The following is a 21,482-nucleotide window of genomic DNA, read 5'->3' on the forward strand; positions in this document are numbered from 1 at the left end:
CATTAAGGCAAATTGAACCAACTCACTCAACCCTTGGTATTGACCAATTGGTGATCTTGACCAAACTTCTCCAATTTTGCACAAAGACATATTTTTGGGATTGCATTGAAAATCCCTTATGCACGGACCGTCCTATAAAATCATTTTCTCTTCGTCATTCATCTCCTTTTCAGAAGTGTTATGAAACGTCGCTGCCTGACATTGCTGCTCACGTCCACATTCATCTCCCCTTGGCCGGGAGCCTGGAGCTTTTTCCCCCCCTTGATTCAGCTGTTCATATAAATTGGTGTTGACTGCTCGGCTATGTGTCCGTTGATTTACAAACCGTGGCCGGAGCCATTAGCAGCTCGTGCTGACAAACTGCGAGCAGTAATGAAGCTTTTCCTGAGTTTCTTAGTCTTTAATATATTCTTTCTTTTCGCCTCCTCTTCTCCCCTGACATGCTACTCAAGAGTTGTGACTTTGAGCCAGGAAATCACTGAGTCTTTTCTAACATTGCAGAGGATTTTGCCTTCTGTAAGTAACTGGAAGATTCTGGGGCGACCGGGGGTAGGACTACAACACCTATCTTCCTATAACTTTATATTTAATGTCTTTTAAAGCAGGGACGGTGTAAAGAATCTCTGCCCACAATGTATCTGGACATTCATGTAAGTATTGAGGTTTTCTATCAATACCACAAATAGATGTAGCAGAGCGGAGTTTGTTATTTTAGCACAGATCATTGTGATGCCACAATAACTTTCTCTAGGTTTCTTACTAACTAAACTCACAGTGAATTAAAAAAAAAGTTACCGTAAGTGATACATTCAGCTCTGCTACATCTGCACCAGAATAATGTATTTGACTTTATATACATTAGCTAATTTTCTATTTAGAATAATACATATATATATATATATATATATACAGATATATAAATATCTATCTATATATATCTATATATATATATACATATATACGTATATATATATATATATACAGATACATATATACTGTGTATATATATATATGTATATATATAATTTAACCATTCCTTCCTTTGCTTCAGCAACTTCAAAAAGTGATCTGTGATGTTTGCCACAATAGGGAATTGTGAATTGCACATTTCATTTTCTATATATTTCAATATATATATATATATATATATATATATATATATATATATATATATATATATATCTTTTTTTCTTTTCTTTTTTTATTATTAATTTTTATTAATTAATTTATTTATTTTTATTTATTTATTTTTTAGTATTATTTTTATTTACTTATTTATTTATTTTGTACTGCTTGTTTTTTTACAGTGTTTTGCATAATTTGTTTTAACACACAGCATGCCCCAAGTGTATTTTCTTCCTATGTGTTTCTTTACAGGATTAAAAAAAGGAAAAAAAAACATGCTTAACCAGAAAAAAAAAGTACAAAAAGGAAATGGGGAGTTTGTCAGAGTTTTTTTATAAGCTAAAAAAAACAAAACTGTAAGTGGGTATTTGCTATAATAACAAGGTAGACAGGTGGCAGTGCGGGGCAAACTTTATATTTAGGTCTCGTGCACACAACCGAATCTCTCATACAAGTGCTATACGTGGTTTTCACGGATAGGACTCATATCTATAATATTCTATGGGTTGTGCACATGTCTAATGTTTTCCTCAGACTGAGTGGTCAGCGGAAAATATCGGAGACATGTCCAATCGTGATCTGAGGGTAGGGCGAAAATCGGTAATGCAAGTCTATGGGCCCATGAAAAAATTGGACCGCACTCAGATGTCAACTGCATATAGGGAGAGACCTGTCAATCCAGGACAGTAGGCAGGGAGAAGTCACCAGGGCGGCTTTTAAAGTATGTGTTTTGTCAAACATTAGTGGCGGAGATCATCCAGCCAGTGCCTGAGACATGCTGCCTGTGGATTGGGCAGCATGTATCAGCTGTTAGGTTACTTTAACTTTTAGGGAAGTTACCTCCAATAGGTGGCGCTAATGAGATTGTATTTTTGTTCTTCCCTCCTAGTGAAAGAAATAACTATTACATTGTGCCTAAGGCCACACATGGTCTTATTAAGTCTGCCACAGATGAAGACTCTCCACATGCTCTGGCATATATATGAGAGTACTGACACCCAGAACCCCAACCGATTGGCTGATACCTGATGCCATGGTTGCCAGAAGTACAGAGTATATGGAGACGGAGCACCACAGCTCCATTCATTGTGTAGTGGCTGTGTGTTCCCACTAAAGTGAATGGGAGCCACAGTACCCAAGATTGACCACTAGTCATTGTACAGAGCTGCGGCATTCCGGCTCTATACACTGCACTTATGATGGTCGAGGCACCAGACAGCAGCTGATCTGTGGGTGTGATGAGTGCCTGACCCCCATCAATCTGATATTTCTGTACTTTATAACCCTGTTAAGGGATTATGCAAAAAAAAACTTACATCCTCATGTCTTTTGTTTTGTTGTTTCATCTGTGCCAGGATTTCCAGCTGTCTGTAAATTCTTTCTTCTATTCTCTATAAAAAAAAAATGATATGTCCCTGATTTTTCTTAAGTTGTCGGAGCTTGTACAGATCATTATTACTGTAATTAGCATAAAGTTACAGTGCACAGGACACTGCTGAAGTGTTAGTAATAGTATCCGAGCTGTAAAAATGTAACACATTATCTTTTCCATCCATTATGGTTTTCTAGTGTGTCCTTAAAAGAATTCAGACAAAGTTGTCTAGAAAGAAGAAAAAACAAGTTGTCGGCCCTGATCTGGGCCGCGCTTTACACAATCACTATTCTATTTTCTCCATGGCAGATAAGTCGGCTGCAGAGCAATTTGTAGATGGAAAAGTAGACTTACTGGTTTCACCCATCCGTGAAATACAGACTTTACTGTGAACAAAAGACCCGGACGGATCGCCGTTCTCCTGATCTGAGCTAACTGTTTCATATACAATGGCTTGCAAAAGTATTCACCCCCTTGACTTTTTACCTATTTTGTTACATTGCAACCTGTGTTTAAACATTTTTGTAATCTGATGTGTGTGATGCATCAGCACTAAATAGTCTAAGTTGGTGAAGTAAAGTTAGAAAATTCCAGGCATAAATTAAATTTATGGAATCAAATAATTAAAAATTGGCATGTGCCTATGTATTCACCCCTTTGGCTATGAAGCCCCTAAAAAAATCTGATGCCAGCAATTAACTTCTTAAGTCACATGCGTATAGAAAGGAAGTCCACCGGTGTGCAATCTAAGTGTCACATGGTCGGTCAGTATATACACTTTACCTTTTCTGAAAGGCCACAGAGGTCGCAACACAATTAAGCAAGAGGCACCACTAACCAAACAACACCATGAAGACCAAGGAGATCTCCAAACAAGTCAGGGACAAAGTTGTTGAGAAGTACAAGTCAGGGTTAAGTTATAAAAAAATATCCCAATCTCTGATGATCCCCCGGAGCACCATTAAATCTATTATCATCAAACGGAAAGATCATGGTACCATAACAAACCTGCCAAGAGAGGGCAGTCCACCAAAACTTTCAGCCCAGGAAAGGAGGGCATTAATTAGAGAGGCAGCACAGAGACCAAAGGTAACCCTGAAGGAGCTGCAGAGTTCACAAGCAGAGACTATAGTATCTGTCCATATGACCACAATAAGCCGTACACTCTACAGAGGTGGCATTTATGGAAGAGAGGGCAGAAAATAGGTTTTACTTACACACAAAAATTATAAGGCTCATTTTGTGTTTGCCAAAAGACATGTGGGAGACTCCTCAAATGTATGGAGGAAGGTGCTGTGGTCAGATGAGACCAAAATGAAACTTTTTGGCCACCAAGGTAAACGCTGTGTCTGGCACCAAGCCAACCCAGCTCATAACCCCAAGAGCACCATCCCCACAGTGAAACATGGTGGTGGCAGTATCATGCTGTGGGGATGTTTTTTGGCAGCAGGGACAGGGAAAATGGTCAGAGTCGAGGGGAAGATGGATGGTGTGAAATACAAGGATATTCTTGATTAAAACCTGTTTCAGTCTGTCAGTGATTTGAGACTGGAACAGAGGTTCACCTTTTAATAAGACAATAACCCAAAACATACTGATAAAGCAACACTCGAGTGGTTTAAGCGGAAACTTGTTAATGTTTTGGAGTGGCCTAGTTAAAGCCCAGACCTTAATCCAATTGAGAACCTGTGGTCAGACTTGAAAGTGCTGTTCACCAGAGGAAATCATCTAACCTAAAGGAGCTGGAGCAGTTTTACTTTGAGGAATGAACAAAAATCCCAGTGGCAAGATGTGGAAAGCTCATAGAGACTTATTCAAAGCAACTTTCAGCTTTAATTGCTGCAAAAGGAGGCTCTACAAAGTACTGACTTTACTGGTGTGAATAGTTATGCACACTGAAATTTTCAGTTATTTTGTCCTGTTTGCTGTTTGCTTCACAATAAAAAGAAAACCAAATGTTCCCAGTTGTAGGCATGCTTTTTACATGAACCGAGGAAAACCATAAAAAAACAGTGAAATTCCAGGTTGTGAGATTGAAAACATGAAAAATGCCAAGGGGTGAAACACTATATGCCTATATGTTACGCACCTGTCTCAGCCAGGCTCTGCTCCCTTCACCTATAGCCGAGGCCATTTACTGTGCTCCACATTGGGTTTCACAGTTACCTGGGAAACTTTAGTGACATTATCACTAGTGATGAGTATGTTCTGTTAAACCTTTCGGCAAGCATGCTCAGGTGCTCTCCGAGTATCTTCAGCGTGCTTGGGTGTTATGTTTCATTCACTCCATGCGCATGATTTGCGACTGTTTGACAGCTTTAATGTGTGTGAGGAATGTCTAAGAAATAGGCATTCCTCACATGTATTAAAGCTGTCAAACAGTCGCAAATCATGGTCACGGAGTGAATGAAACATAACACCCGAGCACGCTGAAGATACTTGGAAAACACCCGTTCATGCTCGTAAATCTTGAGTAACGAGCATGCTCGCTAATCACTAATTATCACACAAAGCCTTTGAAGACCAACTTGGACACACATGTACAGTATGTCTGAGTATTAAGTAAAACTTGTGCTTCTCACCTTTTGCCTTGGAGTTTGTCCTACCACTTTACTCAGCTAGTATCATCTCATAAAGCTCCTGTTTCTTTCTACAATCTACATTTGCTCATTTTCTTCTTGACTTGGACTTGCAACTCACCCTTCACCTGCTGTAAGCATAACAAACTCCTCTCTAGAAACTGCTCACATTACTATCACTCCTGCAACAGAGTATATCTTCTCCATTAACAAGTTTACTTACAATCTTGAATGACATCATTGTTGTTTTCCAGAATTCTTGTGTCATGACAAAGCTACGCTCTTTCATCTCCGCTCCTTACTGTGGAAGATTTCCAAGAGTGACCGCCTTAAAGAAGAAAGTGAGAAATCTATACACTATCATGAACACAGTCTGTAAGCGAGTATGTTGTTTTTTTTAAATATTTAAGCCTGTGTTTATGTAAGTTTTTTGTATACCATCAAAACTGCAAAGTGTGTTTGCTGAAGAATTTTCAACTTTTTTGACTATTCACTGATTGAGCCACAAAGAACGTAGTGCAAAGATCTAATGGGTCAACAGGTGGGAATAAAACTCGGAGACTAGAATTACTGAGCACAGTGTATGGTCCTCTCCAATATGTAGACCATGGTGGGCTTAGTCAGCTGTCAGATGCTTAGATATCTGAATTGTTCTTTTGTCAATCAAAAACAAGCATGGAAATTTTGTGATCAATTGAGTGATCTTTTCTTTCCAGTAGTTCAAAGTGATATCCTGGCCAAAATATAAAATATAGCTGCTGCCAGAATTGTAGGTGCCCATCCCAGTCCCAAATTCTTACATTTGAGGGATCCTGTCATTACTGCAGCCTGCAATAGGCTACGTGCACACGTTGAGTATTTGTAGCAGATTTTTCTGCAGCAAAAACGAAAGTGTTGGCAGGAAACATGTTGCGTAAAATATGTGCATTTTTTATGCTTTTTTACTTTCATTTTTTTCACTTTCATTTGGATGGGTGAAAAATTTGACAAAACGCTTAAAGAATTGACATGCTGCACATTTGAAAAAAAAAAACGCTTTAATGGTTCAAATCTGCAAGGAAAAAATAAGCACCGTGTGCACGAGAACAATGCAGATAAACATGGCAACAACTTTCTAAACTAGTTCATAGATGGCTCAAGACTAGGGCTGAGCGGCCCCGTGGAATTTCGGGTTCTGGTACTCGACCCAAACTTTATTCCAAAGTTAGGTTTGGGTACCAGAACTATACCCAAACTTGAACCTAAACCAGAACCCCACTGAATACAATGCAGACCCGGACTTTTGAGCTGGAAAATTCTCTCTCTCCCTCTCTTCCTCCAGAACTCTCTCTCTTTCTGACTTTCCCAGGAACTCTCTCTCTCTTCAACGAACTTCCCCCGGAACTCCGACCATTACAATGGAATTCCAGGGAAAGTCCGTGTTCTGCATTTAGCACCAGACAGTAACTGTCCGGTACAAACTCCGAACTTCTAAGTTCAGGTTTGCTCATCTCTACTCATGACAAGTAAGTCCTCGGAGACTGCTGACAGCACAAGGTAACACACTGCAATACAGAAGTTCTCCAACTAAAAAAATATATATATAAATTTAAAAAAAAAAGTTTGAATAACGCCCTGGAGCCATTTGCCAAATAAAAAAAAATAAAGAAAAAAATTAACATTCTAAAAAACAATTGCTATAAATCCCAGAATTGCTGTATGTAGCTACGTATGTTGATAGAAAAGTAAAAAAAAAAGTATTTATAGGCAAAAAATGGCCGGAACTAGTGAATAGTCAGAGAGGGCTTTGATTGCTGCAGCTTAACCCTTTAGATGCAGCTGTCAACAGTATCTAAGGGATTACCACCTTATACAGTCATGGCCAAAAGTATTGAGAATGAGACAAATAGTAATTTTTCCAAAGTTTACTGCTTCATTTTTTGTAATGGCAATTTGCATATACTCCTGAATGTCAAAGAGTGATCAGCTTAACAGCAATTACTGTACTTGCAAAGTCAATATTTGCCCAGAAATGAACTTTAACCCCCAAAACACATTTCAACATCATTGCAGTCCTGCCTTAAAAGGAGCAGCTAACATCGTTTTAGTGATTGATCCATTAACACAGGTGTGGGTGTTGATGAGGACAGGGCTGGCGATCAATCAGTCATGATTAAGTAAGAATGACATCACTGGACACTTTAAAAGGAGGCTGGTTCTTGGTATCATTGTTTCTCTTCAGTTAACCATGGTTATCTCTAAAGAAACACGTGCAGCCATCATTGCACTGCACAAAAATGGCCTAACAGGGAAGAGTATCGCAGCTACAAAGATTGCACCTCAGTCAACAATCTATCGCATCATCAAGAACTTCAAGGAGAGAGCTTCCATTGTTGTCAAAAAGGCTCCAGGGCGCCCAAGAAAGACCAGCAAGCGCCAGGACCGGATCTTAAAACTGTTTCAGCTGCGGGATCGGACTACCAGCAGTGCCGAGCTTGCTCAGGAATGGCAGCAGGCTGGTGTGAGTGCTTCTGCACGCACTGTGAGGCGGAGACTCTTTGAGCAAGGGCTGGTTTCAAGGAGGGCAGCAAAGAAGCCACTTCTCTCCAGAAAAAACATCAGGGACCGACTGATATTCTGCAAAAGGTACAGGGAGTGGACTGCTGAGGACTGGGGCAAAGTCATTTTCTCTGATGAATCCCCTTTTCGATTGTTTGGGACATCTGGAAAACAGCTTATTCGGAGAAGAAGAGGTGAGCGCTACCACCAGTCTTGTCTCATGCCAACTGTAAAGCATCCTGAAACCATTCATGTGTGGGGTTGCTTCTCAGCCAAGGGAATCGGCTCACTCACAGTCTTGCCTAAAAACACAGCCATGAATAAAGAATGGTACCAGAATGTCCTCCAAGAGCAATTTCTCCCAACCGTCCAAGAGCAGTTTGGCGCCCAACAATGCCTTTTCCAGCATGATGGAGCACCTTGCCATAAAGCAAAGGTGATAACTAAATGGCTCATGGAACAAAACATAGAGATTTTGGGTCCATGGCCTGGAAACTCCCCAGATCTTAATCCCATTGAGAACTTGTGGTCAATCATCAAGAGGCGGGTGGACAAACAAAAAGCAACAAATTCTGGCAAAATGCAAGCATTGATTATGCAAGAATGGACTGCTATCAGTCAGGATTTGGTCCAAAAGTTGATTGAGAGCATGCCAGGGAGAATTACAGAGGTCTTGAAGAAGAAGGGGCAACACTGCAAATATTGACTTGCTGCATTAACTCATTCTAACTGTCAATATAACCTATTGGTACTCATGATATGATTGCAATTATATTTCTGTATGTGATATAAACATCAGACAAACACTAATAAAAACCAGAGGCCAGCAGATCATGTGAAAATATAATTTTGGTGTCATTCTCAAAACTTTTGGCCATGACTGTACAATGAAGTCCAGCAAGGCCAGGAGGGCGGAGCAGGATTAAATAGGCAAACAAGGTCATGTGACCAGCAAGATAGAAAAAACCTAACAGGAGAGTTCTAACACATACAGTGGGTACGGAAAGTATTCAGACCCCTTTCAATTCTTGACTCTTTGTTTCATTGCAGCCATTTGGTAAATTCTAAAAAGTTCATTTTTTTTTCTCATTAAAGTACACTCTGCACCCCATCTTGACTGAAAAAAAAACAGAAATGTAGAAATTTTTGCAAATTTCTTAAAAAAGAAAAACTGAAATATCACATGGTCTTAAGTATTCAGACCCTTTGCTCAGTATTGAGTAGAAGCACCCTTTTGGATACAGCCATGAGTCTTTTTGGGAATGATGCTACAAGTTTTTCATACCTGGAATTGGGGATCCTCTGCCATTCTTCCTTGCAGATCCTCTCCAGTTCCATGAGGTTGGATGATGAACGTTGGTGGACGGCCATTTTCAGGTCTCTCCAGAGATGCTCAATTGGGTTTAGGTCAGGGCTCTGGCTGGGCCAGTCAAGAATGGTCACAGAGTTGTTCTGAAGCCACTCCTTTGTTATTTTAGCTGTGTGCTTAGGGTCATTGTCTTGTTGGAAGGTGAACCTTCGGCCAAATCTGAGGTCCAGAGCACTCTGGAAGAGGTTTTCATCCAGGATATCTCAGTACTTGGCCGCATTCATGTTTCCTTCAATTGCAAACAGTCATCCTGTCCTTGCAGCTGAAAAACACCCCCATAGCATGATGCTGCCACCACCATGTTTTACTGTTGGGATTGTATTGGGCAGGTGACGAGCAGTGCCTAGTTTTCTCCACACATACCGCTTAGAATTATCACCAAAAAGTTCTATCTTCGTCTCATCAAACCAGAAAATCTTATTTCTCATAGTCTGGGAGTCCTTCATGTGTTTTTGAGCAAACTCTATGCAGGCTTTCATATGTCTTGCACTGAGGAGAGGCTTCCGTCGGGCTACTCTGCCATAAAGGCCCGACTGGTGGAGGGCTGCAATGATAGTTGACTTTGTGGAACTTTCTCCCATCTCCCTACTGCAGCTCTGGAGCTCAGCCACAGTGATCTTGGGGTTCTTCTTTACCTATCTCACCAAGGCATTTCTCACACGATTGCTCAGTTTGGATGGACGGCCGGGTCTAGGAAGACTTCTAGTGGTCCCAAACTTCTTCCATTTAAGGATTATGGAGGCCACTGTGCTCTTAGGAACCTTGAGTAATGCAGAAATTCTTTTGTAACCTTGGCCAGATCTGTGTCTTGCCACAATTCTGTCTCTGAGCTCCTTGGGCAGTTCCTTTGAGCTCATGATTCTCCTTTGGTCTGACATGCACTGTGAGCTGTGAGGTCTTATATAGACAGGTGTGTGCCTTTCCAAATGAAGTCCTATCAGTTTAATTAAACACAGCTGGACTCCAATGAAGGAGTAGAACCATCTAAAGGAGGATCACAAGGAAATGGACAGCATGTTACTTAAATATGAGTGTCTGAGCAAAGAGTTTGACCATGTGATATTTCAGTTTTCCTTTTTTTTTTATAAATTTGCAAAAATGTCTACATTTCTGTTTTTTCTCAGTCAAGATGGGGTGCAGAGTGTACTTTAATGAGAAAAAAATGGACCTTTTAGAATTTACTAAATGGCTGCAATGAAACAAAGAGTGAAAACTGTAAAGAGGTCTGAATACTTTCCGTACCCACTGTATTCTGTGTCTGGAAGTTCCGTATAGAGTACACCTATGCTCATTGTTCATGACTGGAGATAATAGAATCTGTCAAGATTCATATTTGCAAAATTGTGTGGATTTTAACTGGAAATCTGATTTGTAGTAACTTAATTTGGTGCAAAGTGAATGTCCCTTATTATGTTCTGGAGTCTCAGCCGACCCCACAACGTAATAGACATAAGATGTAAAAAAAAAAAAACCCAAACAACCTCACCACTCACCTCTCTCGTTGTTCCCGGTGCTCACAATCTCTGGTTCTTGCCTACTCTTCTCACCGCCACCAGGAGCTGAAACCTTGGGTCTCTTTATGCTACACTGGGACCAGGTCTGGGAGCATCGGTAGGAACAAGCTGGTCCTGGTCGCAGACAGAAGCTGGACTAGCATGACGAAGCCCAGGGTTTCCGCTTGTGCTGGCAGTAAAAAGAGGACCTGAAGAAAGGACAGTGAGCAGTAGCGGCAGCCAAAGAGGTGAGCAGTGAAGTTAGGATTTTTTTTTTCTTTTTTAACCCTTTGCTGGCTTTCTACATTCATCAAAATGACTATCAGCTAATATTATAAATGGTTTAGCTAGGTATAAAAATATTCCAGATTTTTCTTTGGGGCCCAGAAGAACATTTCTTCATTTCCAGAAAAAACTTACAGAAAAAAATGTGGGAAGGGCCTAAATGCTTGACACAAAATCTTTGATGGAACAGAATATGTTGCTTTGATAACCTCTAACTTCATAATACAACAATGAGTGAATAACATCTCCCAGACGCGGGAGTCTGTGTATTATTCATTAAGAAATCCCCTCGGGTCTCCGAAAATATTTGCTGTTTAAATTTTTTTTTTGCTACAATGATTTTGCAAACTAAAATGCAGAACTCTTTGTAAGTATAACATCTCTAAGTATCCTTCCTGTGGAAAGACAGAGCAAGAACAGAGTAATCTCCATGGATGGGATCCCTATCTACTAATCTGTAAACATTGTTATATTAACCACTTAAGCCACTTGAAAATAAAATTCCACCATTGTTTCTCAGGTTTTGTTTTTACGGTCACTGTGCGGTAAATATGTTGTGTTAACTTTATTTCATGGGTCAGTATGATTAAGGCAATACATAATCTCCATAGTTTTGGCTTTACTGCTTTAAAATAATAATAACTCTTAAATTAGTTTTATGTCAGTTTTTAAAGGAAATTTGTAAGCAGGTTTTTTCTATCTAGAGCAGCATGATGTAGGGGCAGGGACCCTGATTCCAGTGATGTATCACTTACAGCTTACACTTAGGTTGCAGCAGTTATGATGCAATCACAGTTTTCTCTGCTGCAGATCTAGCAGAGCTTGAAGCGCTGAGCCCTGTGTAGCTCCGCCCACACCTCTGATTGGCAGCTTTCTGTGTACGTTATATATTGACAGAAAGCTGTCAATCAGTGGTGGGGTCAGGGTTGGACCAGGCAGCATGAGACACCTAGTCCTGTAGTGATAATCTACTGCTGATAAAACACTAATTTTAATAGAATAGCTTTGTTAGTGACACATCTCTGGAATCAGGGTCCCTGCCCCTACATGATGCTACTCTCATATTACATAGAAAAAACCTGCTGAAAGATTTCCTGTAAGACAAATTACTTTTTATAATCTTTTCAATCTGGTGAAAAGTGACAATTTTTTATGGTGTTCACCATTCGAGATAAATGTTATATTTTGGACTTTTGCAGTTTTTATATTTTTAGAATTTTTATTTATTGGATGGGAAAAGAGAGGTGATTTCCTTTTTTTCAATAATTAACATTTTTTTAAGTTACCTGTGTCCTATTCTTTTTTGGCCCCGCAGGGGACATGAAAAAGTGATGACTTGAACAATAAGCTGCAATGCTTATCAATAGAAAAAGCGCTTTGTGATTTTCCCAACCTCCCCACCTTTGTCTGACCACTTAAATGCTGTTTCTTTATATTGTATAGAAAATATGCATCTCATTCTCCAGTTCTTATAAATAATGAAAAGTAATCCATGACCGTTCCCAACAGGGTAAAATCAGTCTATTTAGACAAGATGATCAAGGCTCCATTTTGGCTGTGTATAGAAGAGACGTTGCATTAGAGACAAGACGTCAGCACCTGTTGCAACATTTCGGAGACCAGCCCCTTCCTTAAGCACTTTGCTACGTTCATTATTTATGAGGATTGTAGGATGATATCAATGTTGGTACTTTTCTATAGCATATAAAGAACCATAAAAAAAAAAAAAAAAAATATTGTGTGCTGGCTGCTTATTGTTATCATTTAGGTTAGGTTCCCAGCAAAGAGGATCGCCTTGTTGTTGGCTAATGAGCACACATGAATTGGCCAATTTATGAGCTAAGTATCTTCATTTTAACCTATTTTCTAGAGCAGTAATGCAATTCAAATTTAATATATTTCATGTTTGCATGCAGTAGAGTGCAACTTTATTTGTTAGCTGCTTATTGTTGAATATTGGAGACTAGGAGAGAGCTGATCAGCAGTACCTGATTGACGAGAAGTAATATACAGTCATGGCCAAAAGTTTTGAGAATGACACCAAAATTATATTTTCACATGATCTGCTGACCTCTGGTTTTTATTAGTGTTTGTCTGATGTTTATATCACATACAGAAATATAATTGCAATCATATTATGAGTACCAATAGGTTATATTGACAGTTAGAATGAGTTAATGCAGCAAGTCAATATTTGCAGCGTTGCCCCTTCTTCTTCAAGACCTCTGTAATTCTCCCTGGCATGCTCTCAATCAACTTTTGGACCAAATCCTGACTGATAGCAGTCCATTCTTGCATAATCAATGCTTGCATTTTGCCAGAATTTGTTGCTTTTTGTTTGTCCACCCGTCTCTTGATGATTGACCACAAGTTCTCAATGGGATTAAGATCTGGGGAGTTTCCAGACCATGGACCCAAAATCTCTATGTTTTGTTCCATGAGCCATTTAGTTATCACCTTTGCTTTATGGCAAGGTGCTCCATCATGCTGGAAAAGGCATTGTTGGACGCCAAACTGCTCTTGGACGGTTGGGAGAAGTTGCTCTTGGAGGACATTCTGGTACCATTCTTTATTCATGGCTGTGTTTTTAGGCAAGACTGTGAGTGAGCCGATTCCCTTGGCTGAGAAGCAACCCCACACATGAATGGTTTCAGGATGCTTTACAGTTGGCATGAGACAAGACTGGTGGTAGCGCTCACCTCTTCTTCTCCGAATAAGCTGTTTTCCAGATGTCCCAAACAATCGAAAAGGGGATTCATCAGAGAAAATGACTTTGCCCCAGTCCTCAGCAGTCCACTCCCTGTACCTTTTGAAGAATATCAGTCGGTCCCTGATGTTTTTTCTGGAGAGAAGTGGCTTCTTTGCTGCCCTCCTTGAAACCAGCCCTTGCTCAAAGAGTCTCCGCCTCACAGTGCGTGCAGAAGCACTCACACCAGCCTGCTGCCATTCCTGAGCAAGCTCGGCACTGCTGGTAGTCCGATCCCACAGCTGAAACAGTTTTAAGATACGGTCCTGGCGCTTGCTGGTCTTTCTTTGGCGCCCTGGAGCCTTTTTGACAACAATGGAAGCTCTCTCCTTGAAGTTCTTGATGATGCGATAGATTGTTGACTGAGGTACAATCTTTGTAGCTGCGATACTCTTCCCTGTTAGGCCATTTTTGTGCAGTGCAATGATGGCTGCACGTGTTTCTTTAGAGATAACCATGGTTAACTGAAGAGAAACAATGATACCAAGAACCAGCCTCCTTTTAAAGTGTCCAGTGATGTCATTCTTACTTAATCATGACTGATTGATCACCAGCCCTGTCCTCATCAACACCCACACCTGTGTTAATGGATCAATCACTAAAACGATGTTAGCTGCTTCTTTTAAGGCAGGAGTGCAATGATGTTGAAATGTGTTTTGGGGGTTAAAGTTAATTTTCTGGGCAAATATTGACTTTGCAAGTACAGTAATTGCTGTTAAGCTGATCACTCTTTGACATTCAGGAGTATATGCAAATTTCCATTACAAAAAATGAAGCAGTAAACTTTGGAAAAATTACTATTTGTCTCATTCTCAATACTTTTGGCCATGACTGTAATTTCTACTCTTAAGCTAGCCTGGTGCTTAGTTACCTTTCTCAGTCTGTTTAGCTTGGTCTTCGGACCTTTATGTTCTATGTTGTGTGTTTGTCTTTTACTGCTACAATTTCTGCTAGGAGGTGCCCAACTTTATCCCAGTCCCTAGTTCTTGTAGGGATCCCTCCCTTGCATCTATAGGTCTTCGTACAGACTAGCCGAGGACTTTAGTGGGTCTGATCGCAGGATCAGGTTCCCCGTTACATCGTAGGGATCTAGCTTAGTTCTATTGTAGGGACAGATCTCCTTTCTTTCCTTAGTGCTTGTAGCAGATCATAACAGTATGTCTTCTTATTTTTATTTTTGACCTTTCATCAATTTTATCATGTTGAACTGTACATACAATGCAGAGTATGGCTGCAGAGAGGAAGAAAACATTTTTGTTTGTTTTTTAATTTTGCCTCTCCGTTGTGGAGATATTAGAAGTCAAAGTATTGGCACATAATGAGGTAACTTATTTTAAGTCCAATTGGGTGTTTTTACTGGGGACGTGCACTTCTTTTCCAAGTTGGGGTTAATAAATAGGAAATCATACAGGGAGAAGTACATGCCCCAAGGAACTTACCCACTTGGTCTTAATTAGAGTTAGGTGCCAAATAATTTTATTGATAAAATCTCTGCAATGGAGATTAATGACAAGCAAAAATGTGTGTCCGGCTCAACATGAAAAATTTGGTGAAAGGTCCTCTATAAGATCTCAAGATGACCTGATTTAAAAAACAGCTTAATGTTGTGATGCTTTTTTGGGATATATTTCTGCTAAATGCATCTATCAGTGGCCCTTAAGTGGCTGTGATGTGAGTTGCAGTGTTGAGGGTTTTGCAACTATATTGTGATAATGTACTGAATTAGTATCATGAGAAATGTAATCCTTGATGAAATTTGTCGATAGGAGAGATTGGCCCTGCACTCAGGATCCCTTCCAGTAGGAGAGTTGATTTCACAGACCAGGCACATCTATCTATTGTACGGTTGGCCATTCATCTATGTCCAACCAAAACTTTGCCCAATAAAAACAGGTAGTCACAATGGGTTTCTAAAGCCAGACCCACAATGAAAAAAAATGGTTGTCGGTTGTTGTTTATTCCATATGATCCTGCATGAGAATATTCAAATTTAAATAGTGAGCAAATGGAGATCTTAACAAAATTTGCGAATGGGTAAGGGTGAACATTTATTTTTTTTTTTTCTTAAACTTAGAAAAAAACAAGGAGTTGGGCTTTAGAACCCTACATTTTTTGGAAAAAAAACATTCATACTTTTTTTTGAAACTGTATAACTGAGTTGATAACTTAGTATGAAAGAAGCCTTAGAGAACCTTAAACATATTAGAACATATGGACATTGGGGGAGAAGGTTCCCATTTATTATTTTCAGTAGTTTTTATTCTCGATTCTATTTTATTATTTTGAGTATTGCATCATGATTGTGAGCAACGATAAGAATGCAAATAGCTCTCAATAAATGTCATAAATAATGAATAATCACATTATCTATACAATTATAACTTGTTTTACTTGCCAATGAATAGATAATATTATTTTTGTCTATTCTGCAGGACTTGGTCTTCTTCGTTGATGACTGTGATGCTCTTGAACACTTATCGTCTACTGCAACTCCAACTCTATTTGATTCAAGATAAAGCATGAGCTTCTGTACCTGTCTATGAGGGAAGTTTGGAGATTATCAGATGTAGTCAATATCTTTTGAGCTATTAGAAGTCCTATCTAATAAGTGTATTGATAGAATTATGTTGTTCCAGGTGTTGGCTGCGTTCTTCCAACACATTGTAATCCACCTAAATGGTAACCGTCAGAAGGGTAGTCACAATTATTCTTATTATTACTCTTATTATCAAAGACGACAGCTCCATTCTTGTCCATTTCTGTATCTGATATTGCATTTCAGTTCTATCTTTTACTCAATCAAGTCACTTTGAACCCAATGGTGACCATGTGGACAGTGCTCTTCCACAATGCGTTGTATTCTCTAGTCCACACTGACCGACTACCTTGAAAGAGTAGATGATTTTGTAGCTTGCAAAAGGCTTTTAAGAAACATTGTGCAGAATTCATTAAAGCTTTTATACCAGAAACCTGGGGTATAAAAGTTCCAATTTTTGTGGGGCATGTAGTTTTGCAGGATTGTTGCAACTTTTGTCATATTTATGCCAACACTGCCCCTTTTTATAAAAAACTAGTGGTGTTTTATGAAAATGGTAGAGTTTAGTATGACCTAATAAATTTATTATGATTAAAGCCAGAAATTGCTGTAAAGTAAAGGAGAAATCTACTCTAGTTCAGATTTTTTTTATTCTGACGAACCGACGCATGCACCAAATTCGTCTTATTATGAATTTATTGAGTCTTACTCCTGAGAACTTTTGGTCAAGTTTGAAAAATAAAACACAAATCTTCATGAATCCCCCCCCCCCATTGTGATTGTTGATGATTAAAGGAAGACATAATATTCTTAGACATAACTTTAGGGGCCTTTTTTAAGAGAGCACAGGGAATAATTTCCTGCTGATCACTTTCATCTTTGGTTGGTGATCAGATTCGCCATAGAATAGCCAATATTTTTTCTTATTGTTTCTTAGTTTTAAGGTTAAAGAAGACACAAGTCCATCGAGCCTGTTCTAATGTGAATCTAGTGGAAGGTAAAAACCTCATGAGGCAGATGCTAATTGCCAGTTATTGGAGGAAAAATTCCTTTCCGACTTCACATCTGAAAATCAGTCTAGTTCCCTGGATCAACATCCCATCACAGAATCTAGAATCATTATCTTGTAGTATGATATACTTTTCCACATTGAAATTGCAACGCCAAAATCGAAAAGTTGTGGAATTATGGAAATCACAGGATACATAAAGATGTTAATGATCTGCAAATAAGGAAAAAATGGAAACAAAATTGTCAAAACATCTCGATTTGTTCAGTATCAAGTATGAGCACCACATACAGAAATGCCTGCACTTACTGCCTTCGCTACTATCAGTGAGGTCAATAATGGTTGTCTGAGGAATTTTCTGCCACGCTGAATGTACTTGGGCAGGGAAATTATCAAGATCAACTGCTGGCAGCTCCCTTTGCAATTGCTGATCAATGATGTCCCATAGGTTGTTGATGGGAGACAAGTCTTAGGATGTTGAATGCCATGGTAGGATCCTTTCGTACGTAATAACAGGAACAGTGGATTTCAAATGCGCTGCTGATTCCAAGATTAGAAGAGAAGATGGTTAACAGAAAGTGGTTTATTACCATATGCTTTACACATTTTTTTCATGGTAGGATCCTTCGTCCACGTAGGCTGCTCTCAGTAGCACGAACAACATGCGACCTGACGTGTTGAAAAACAGCTCCTGAAACTCTTTTGAAAAATGGCCATACTACTAATTGAAAGACCAATATAAGGCCAAGCAGTTAGTGTTCATGAAATGAAGATTTGAGAAGTGCAACCCCACACCATGATCCCAGGAGCAGGACTGGTGTGATGTTTCCTCGTGAAGGCCTCTTCATGGCATTGCCCGCGTTGTTTCCAGACCAATTTCCCACTATTATTGCATCTAAGACAAACGTGGGACTCATAAGTGAAGAGGATAGACCCCCATCCCAGTCTCCATTGCCATCATGCTCTGCACCATTATAGCTTTTGAAAGTGGTGGTGTGAGGTCAATAGAACACCTGTTTCTGGATGTCTGGTTCATAGCCTTATGTAGTACAAACACATTCTGATGATTTGTGTAGACATAATTTGACGCCTTAGGCTTGGTATTTCACTTGCAGTACAGAATGGATCAATGAACCTATTGTTTTGACCATTTTTCCAATGAACCAGTGGTTTGTCCATTTCTCCAAAGTGTCGCAGGAACCATTTTGCATCACGACGCTAGGTCACATGTTGCTTGTGCTACTGAGAGCATTCTGCATGGCCTAAACATGCTAACATGGCCTGCAGCATCTCCAGACTTGTCTCCCATCAAGCACATTGAGGACATGTTTTGAAAATGTTGTTTCCATTTTTTCATCACTTGCTTATCATTAATATGTTAGTCGATCTTGTGATTTTTATAATTCCACAGCTTTTTCTTCTTGGTGTTTCAATGTTGAGGAGTAAATTTATTGAGAAAAGTATCCTCCTTGAATTTGTTTAGTGAATCAACCATTTCTTCAAGTTGTAGTGGAGCGTTCCTTAGTCTTACTGCTCGAAAAGACATGACAGAGGGGAGAGGCTTCTACCGCAGCCAGTTGTCTTACAGCCAGCCACAGGACAGTGAGACAGAGGAGGTGGAACATGACTCAACTCCTCAGACACACAAAGATTTCTTTCTATATTTCTCAGTTTTAATTGTAATGTGAGACGTTACAAGAGCAAATGAAAGGAGATTAATGGAGGAACTTCTGAGATAATTCCAAATGTTTGCGCATTTTCTGTGTTTAGTGTTTCTTTAAGACAGAGATAAACCTTTGTAATAAAGACCTCTGTAGTCGTAACAGAAAATTTAGGTCAGTTGTCCTCTGCCTCAGTCAATGAATGTCTTGCAGTGCGTCACGGTCTTGGCTGGTATAGTAACATTTCTTTTCTGTAAATCTCATAATGCTATAAAGTTTAAAGAGTAATGTATATCAGTCTCGTAGGCACATATATCTATATAACTATAGAGTTATTCTGTTATGCTATATTTTTTTATTTCTTTCTATTATAATAGGGAAAAATTAACCTAAATAAAAAAAGTTAAAATTGTATCTATGTTCCTGTTTGAAAAGTTGTCCTTCTTCTTTCTCTATTACGTGAGCTTTCATCCCTCTCAACTAGATGCTGCCAATCACAACTTTGCAGCTGATATACCGTCTCAGATGCTGCTGAGCTGTGATTGGCAGCTTCTGGAAAGTAGGAGTGAAAGCGCGCATCCCCAGAGAAGATTCAGAAGAAACGCCCAGTTGCACTATTAGCAGAGATTTCACATAATGCGCTCCAGAAGAAACAAATGGAATGGAACAAATGCAATGGAATGACGCAGCATCAGATGGAAAAGATTGTCGGAATCAGGGGAGCTCAGGAATTTTTATATAACTCATTTTTTTGAAGTAAGTGACAGGTCCTATTTAAACAATCCTCTGAAAAATAATTGACAAAGTTATTAACATTATTGGTATATTAGGTGCATATGCAGCACGGTGGCTCAGGGGTTAGCACTGCATCCTTGCAGCTCTGGGGTCCTGGGTTCAAATCCCACCAAGGACAACATCTGCATGGAGTTTGTATGTTCTCCCTGTGTTTGCGTGGGTTTCCTCCGTGTTCTCCGGTTTCCTCCCACACTCCAAAGACATACTGATAGGAAATTTAGATTGTGAGCCCGATGTCCGATGGGGACAGTGATATTAATGTCTGTGAAGCGCTGTGGAATCAATGGCACTATATAAGTGAGTAAAATAAATAAATAAAATAAATATGCCATAAATGTTGGGAATAGTTTTTAAGCAGAATGCAGTGCAATGGCTGCCAAAAAAATACATGAAATAGATGTTTATCTAAAGTATGTTACATTGTATATTAAATTATTTGTAATAATTCATTAATACACCAAAAATGTTAATAGATATGTCAATTATAATTCATAGGATTGTTTAAAGAGAACCTGTCGCTTACTCCAAAAAAATCAGTTACGGTATATAAAATTCCTGACGTCCCCAGACTCTGGTTCTCTTTTCCATCCTGTGCTGCGTCATTCCATTGCAGAGATATTCACATTTGTTTCTTCTGGAGCGCAGTATGTGAAATCTCTGCTTGTAGTGCAACTGGGCATTTCTTCAGAAGCTTCTCTGTGGACATGTGCTTTCACTGGTTATGAAGAATGTATTATACAATGTAATGCACTTTAGAACATCTATTTCATGTATGTATGTTTTGCACTGTATTCTGCTTAAGATGCTTAAAAGAGTATTCCCAACATTTATAGCATATCCAGCTAATATACCATAAATGACTGATGGGACTGGGTCCCATGGCTGTAATTAGCCCCTATGTGAAGAGCAGGGTTCCCTAATCCCAAACCCACCTGGTAAGGTGCTTCTAAGTGGAGAAGAGTAAAAATTAATCATTAACTTGTATTGGAAAGTGTTGTTGGCATACTCTAAGAAATATGTAGGGGGCATTGTGCAGAAAAAAAGGGGTGAGGTGGGTTCCATATGTCTAGAAGTGACTTTACCTGGTAGTACAATTCACTACAACTTATTCCCATTCTCAATGAATAGGGCATGCCAACGTGTTGCAACGGCTTCAAACAGCTGCAGAGTTGGGGTGTCAAGAGTTTATACCCTATATTGCTGGCCTATCCTTTTGATAGGCATTACATTTAAACTGCCAGAAAATACAATTATTTAATGTTACAGCAGAAACCTTCCATGGAGCTTGTTTTCATACCATGTAATGTATTGTATGTTGTAGTATACAACAGCTGCAGGCTTATACTGTTGAAAGAATGTGTTGAGCACATACTAGATGGCGCTGTGTTAATTATTAGTTTGTCAATTGAATACTATGTGTCCTCTCTAGTTTGTGTGTGTATTTTCCTGTATCCTACATTTTGCGATGATGCAGATAATAGGTTTTTCCCACTATGTCATATCATTATGCTGAAGGCTGAAATCTACAACATTGTACACACACAGCTGTATACAGAGTCAACACTGATAGAACTTAAATTCTCCCCTACTGGCCTACATTGAGTGGATCTCTATTACATGTTAAAAATATAGGAAACAGCATAATTTCCAAGAATATAAAGGAAATAGAAATTGCCTGGAAAATTACTTTTATCAAAAAAAAGATTTTCCAGACAGATAAAAAAGGAGCAAATAAATAAATGTTTGTATTGGAGGAGTGAATGTTATCTTCAAAGTGCCCAATTATCTTACTTTCAAGATAGCATGAAACTAAAGGCCCCGTCACACTAAGCGATGCAGCAGCGATCCCGACAACGATACGACCTGTCAGGGATCGTTGCTGCATCGCTAATACATCGCTGGTGAGCTGTCAAACAGGCAGGCTCACCAGCGATCAGGGGAGCAGCGATATCGCTATGTGAGACGGGGGCTTTA

General features: G+C 39.3%; 1 protein-coding gene across 3 annotated transcripts; it reads left to right on the forward strand.

Annotated features, from left to right (window-relative positions):
• The first annotated feature begins 255 nt into the window (after positions 1–255).
• On the forward strand, positions 256–19,132 carry CYTL1 (cytokine like 1). Of its 3 annotated transcripts, none has more exons than XM_073657326.1 (4): positions 256–516; positions 603–650; positions 5,331–5,459; positions 15,940–19,132. In XM_073657326.1, exons 1-4 carry the CDS (start codon positions 304–306, stop codon positions 16,021–16,023), a joined length of 474 nt encoding a protein of 157 aa, XP_073513427.1. In that variant the 5' UTR covers positions 256–303; the 3' UTR covers positions 16,024–19,132. The 3 variants fall into 3 exon arrangements, with proteins under 3 accessions (XP_073513427.1, XP_073513447.1, XP_073513436.1); XM_073657346.1 differs by having other exon boundaries at positions 5,331–5,417; XM_073657335.1 differs by having other exon boundaries at positions 606–650.
• The last annotated feature ends 2,350 nt before the right edge of the window (positions 19,133–21,482 follow it).

This window comes from Phyllobates terribilis, unplaced genomic scaffold (genome assembly GCF_046119375.1).
Source record: "Phyllobates terribilis strain yellow unplaced genomic scaffold, ASM4611937v1 Scaffold_1__5_contigs__length_1240528914, whole genome shotgun sequence".
Lineage (NCBI taxonomy): Eukaryota > Metazoa > Chordata > Amphibia > Anura > Dendrobatidae > Phyllobates > Phyllobates terribilis.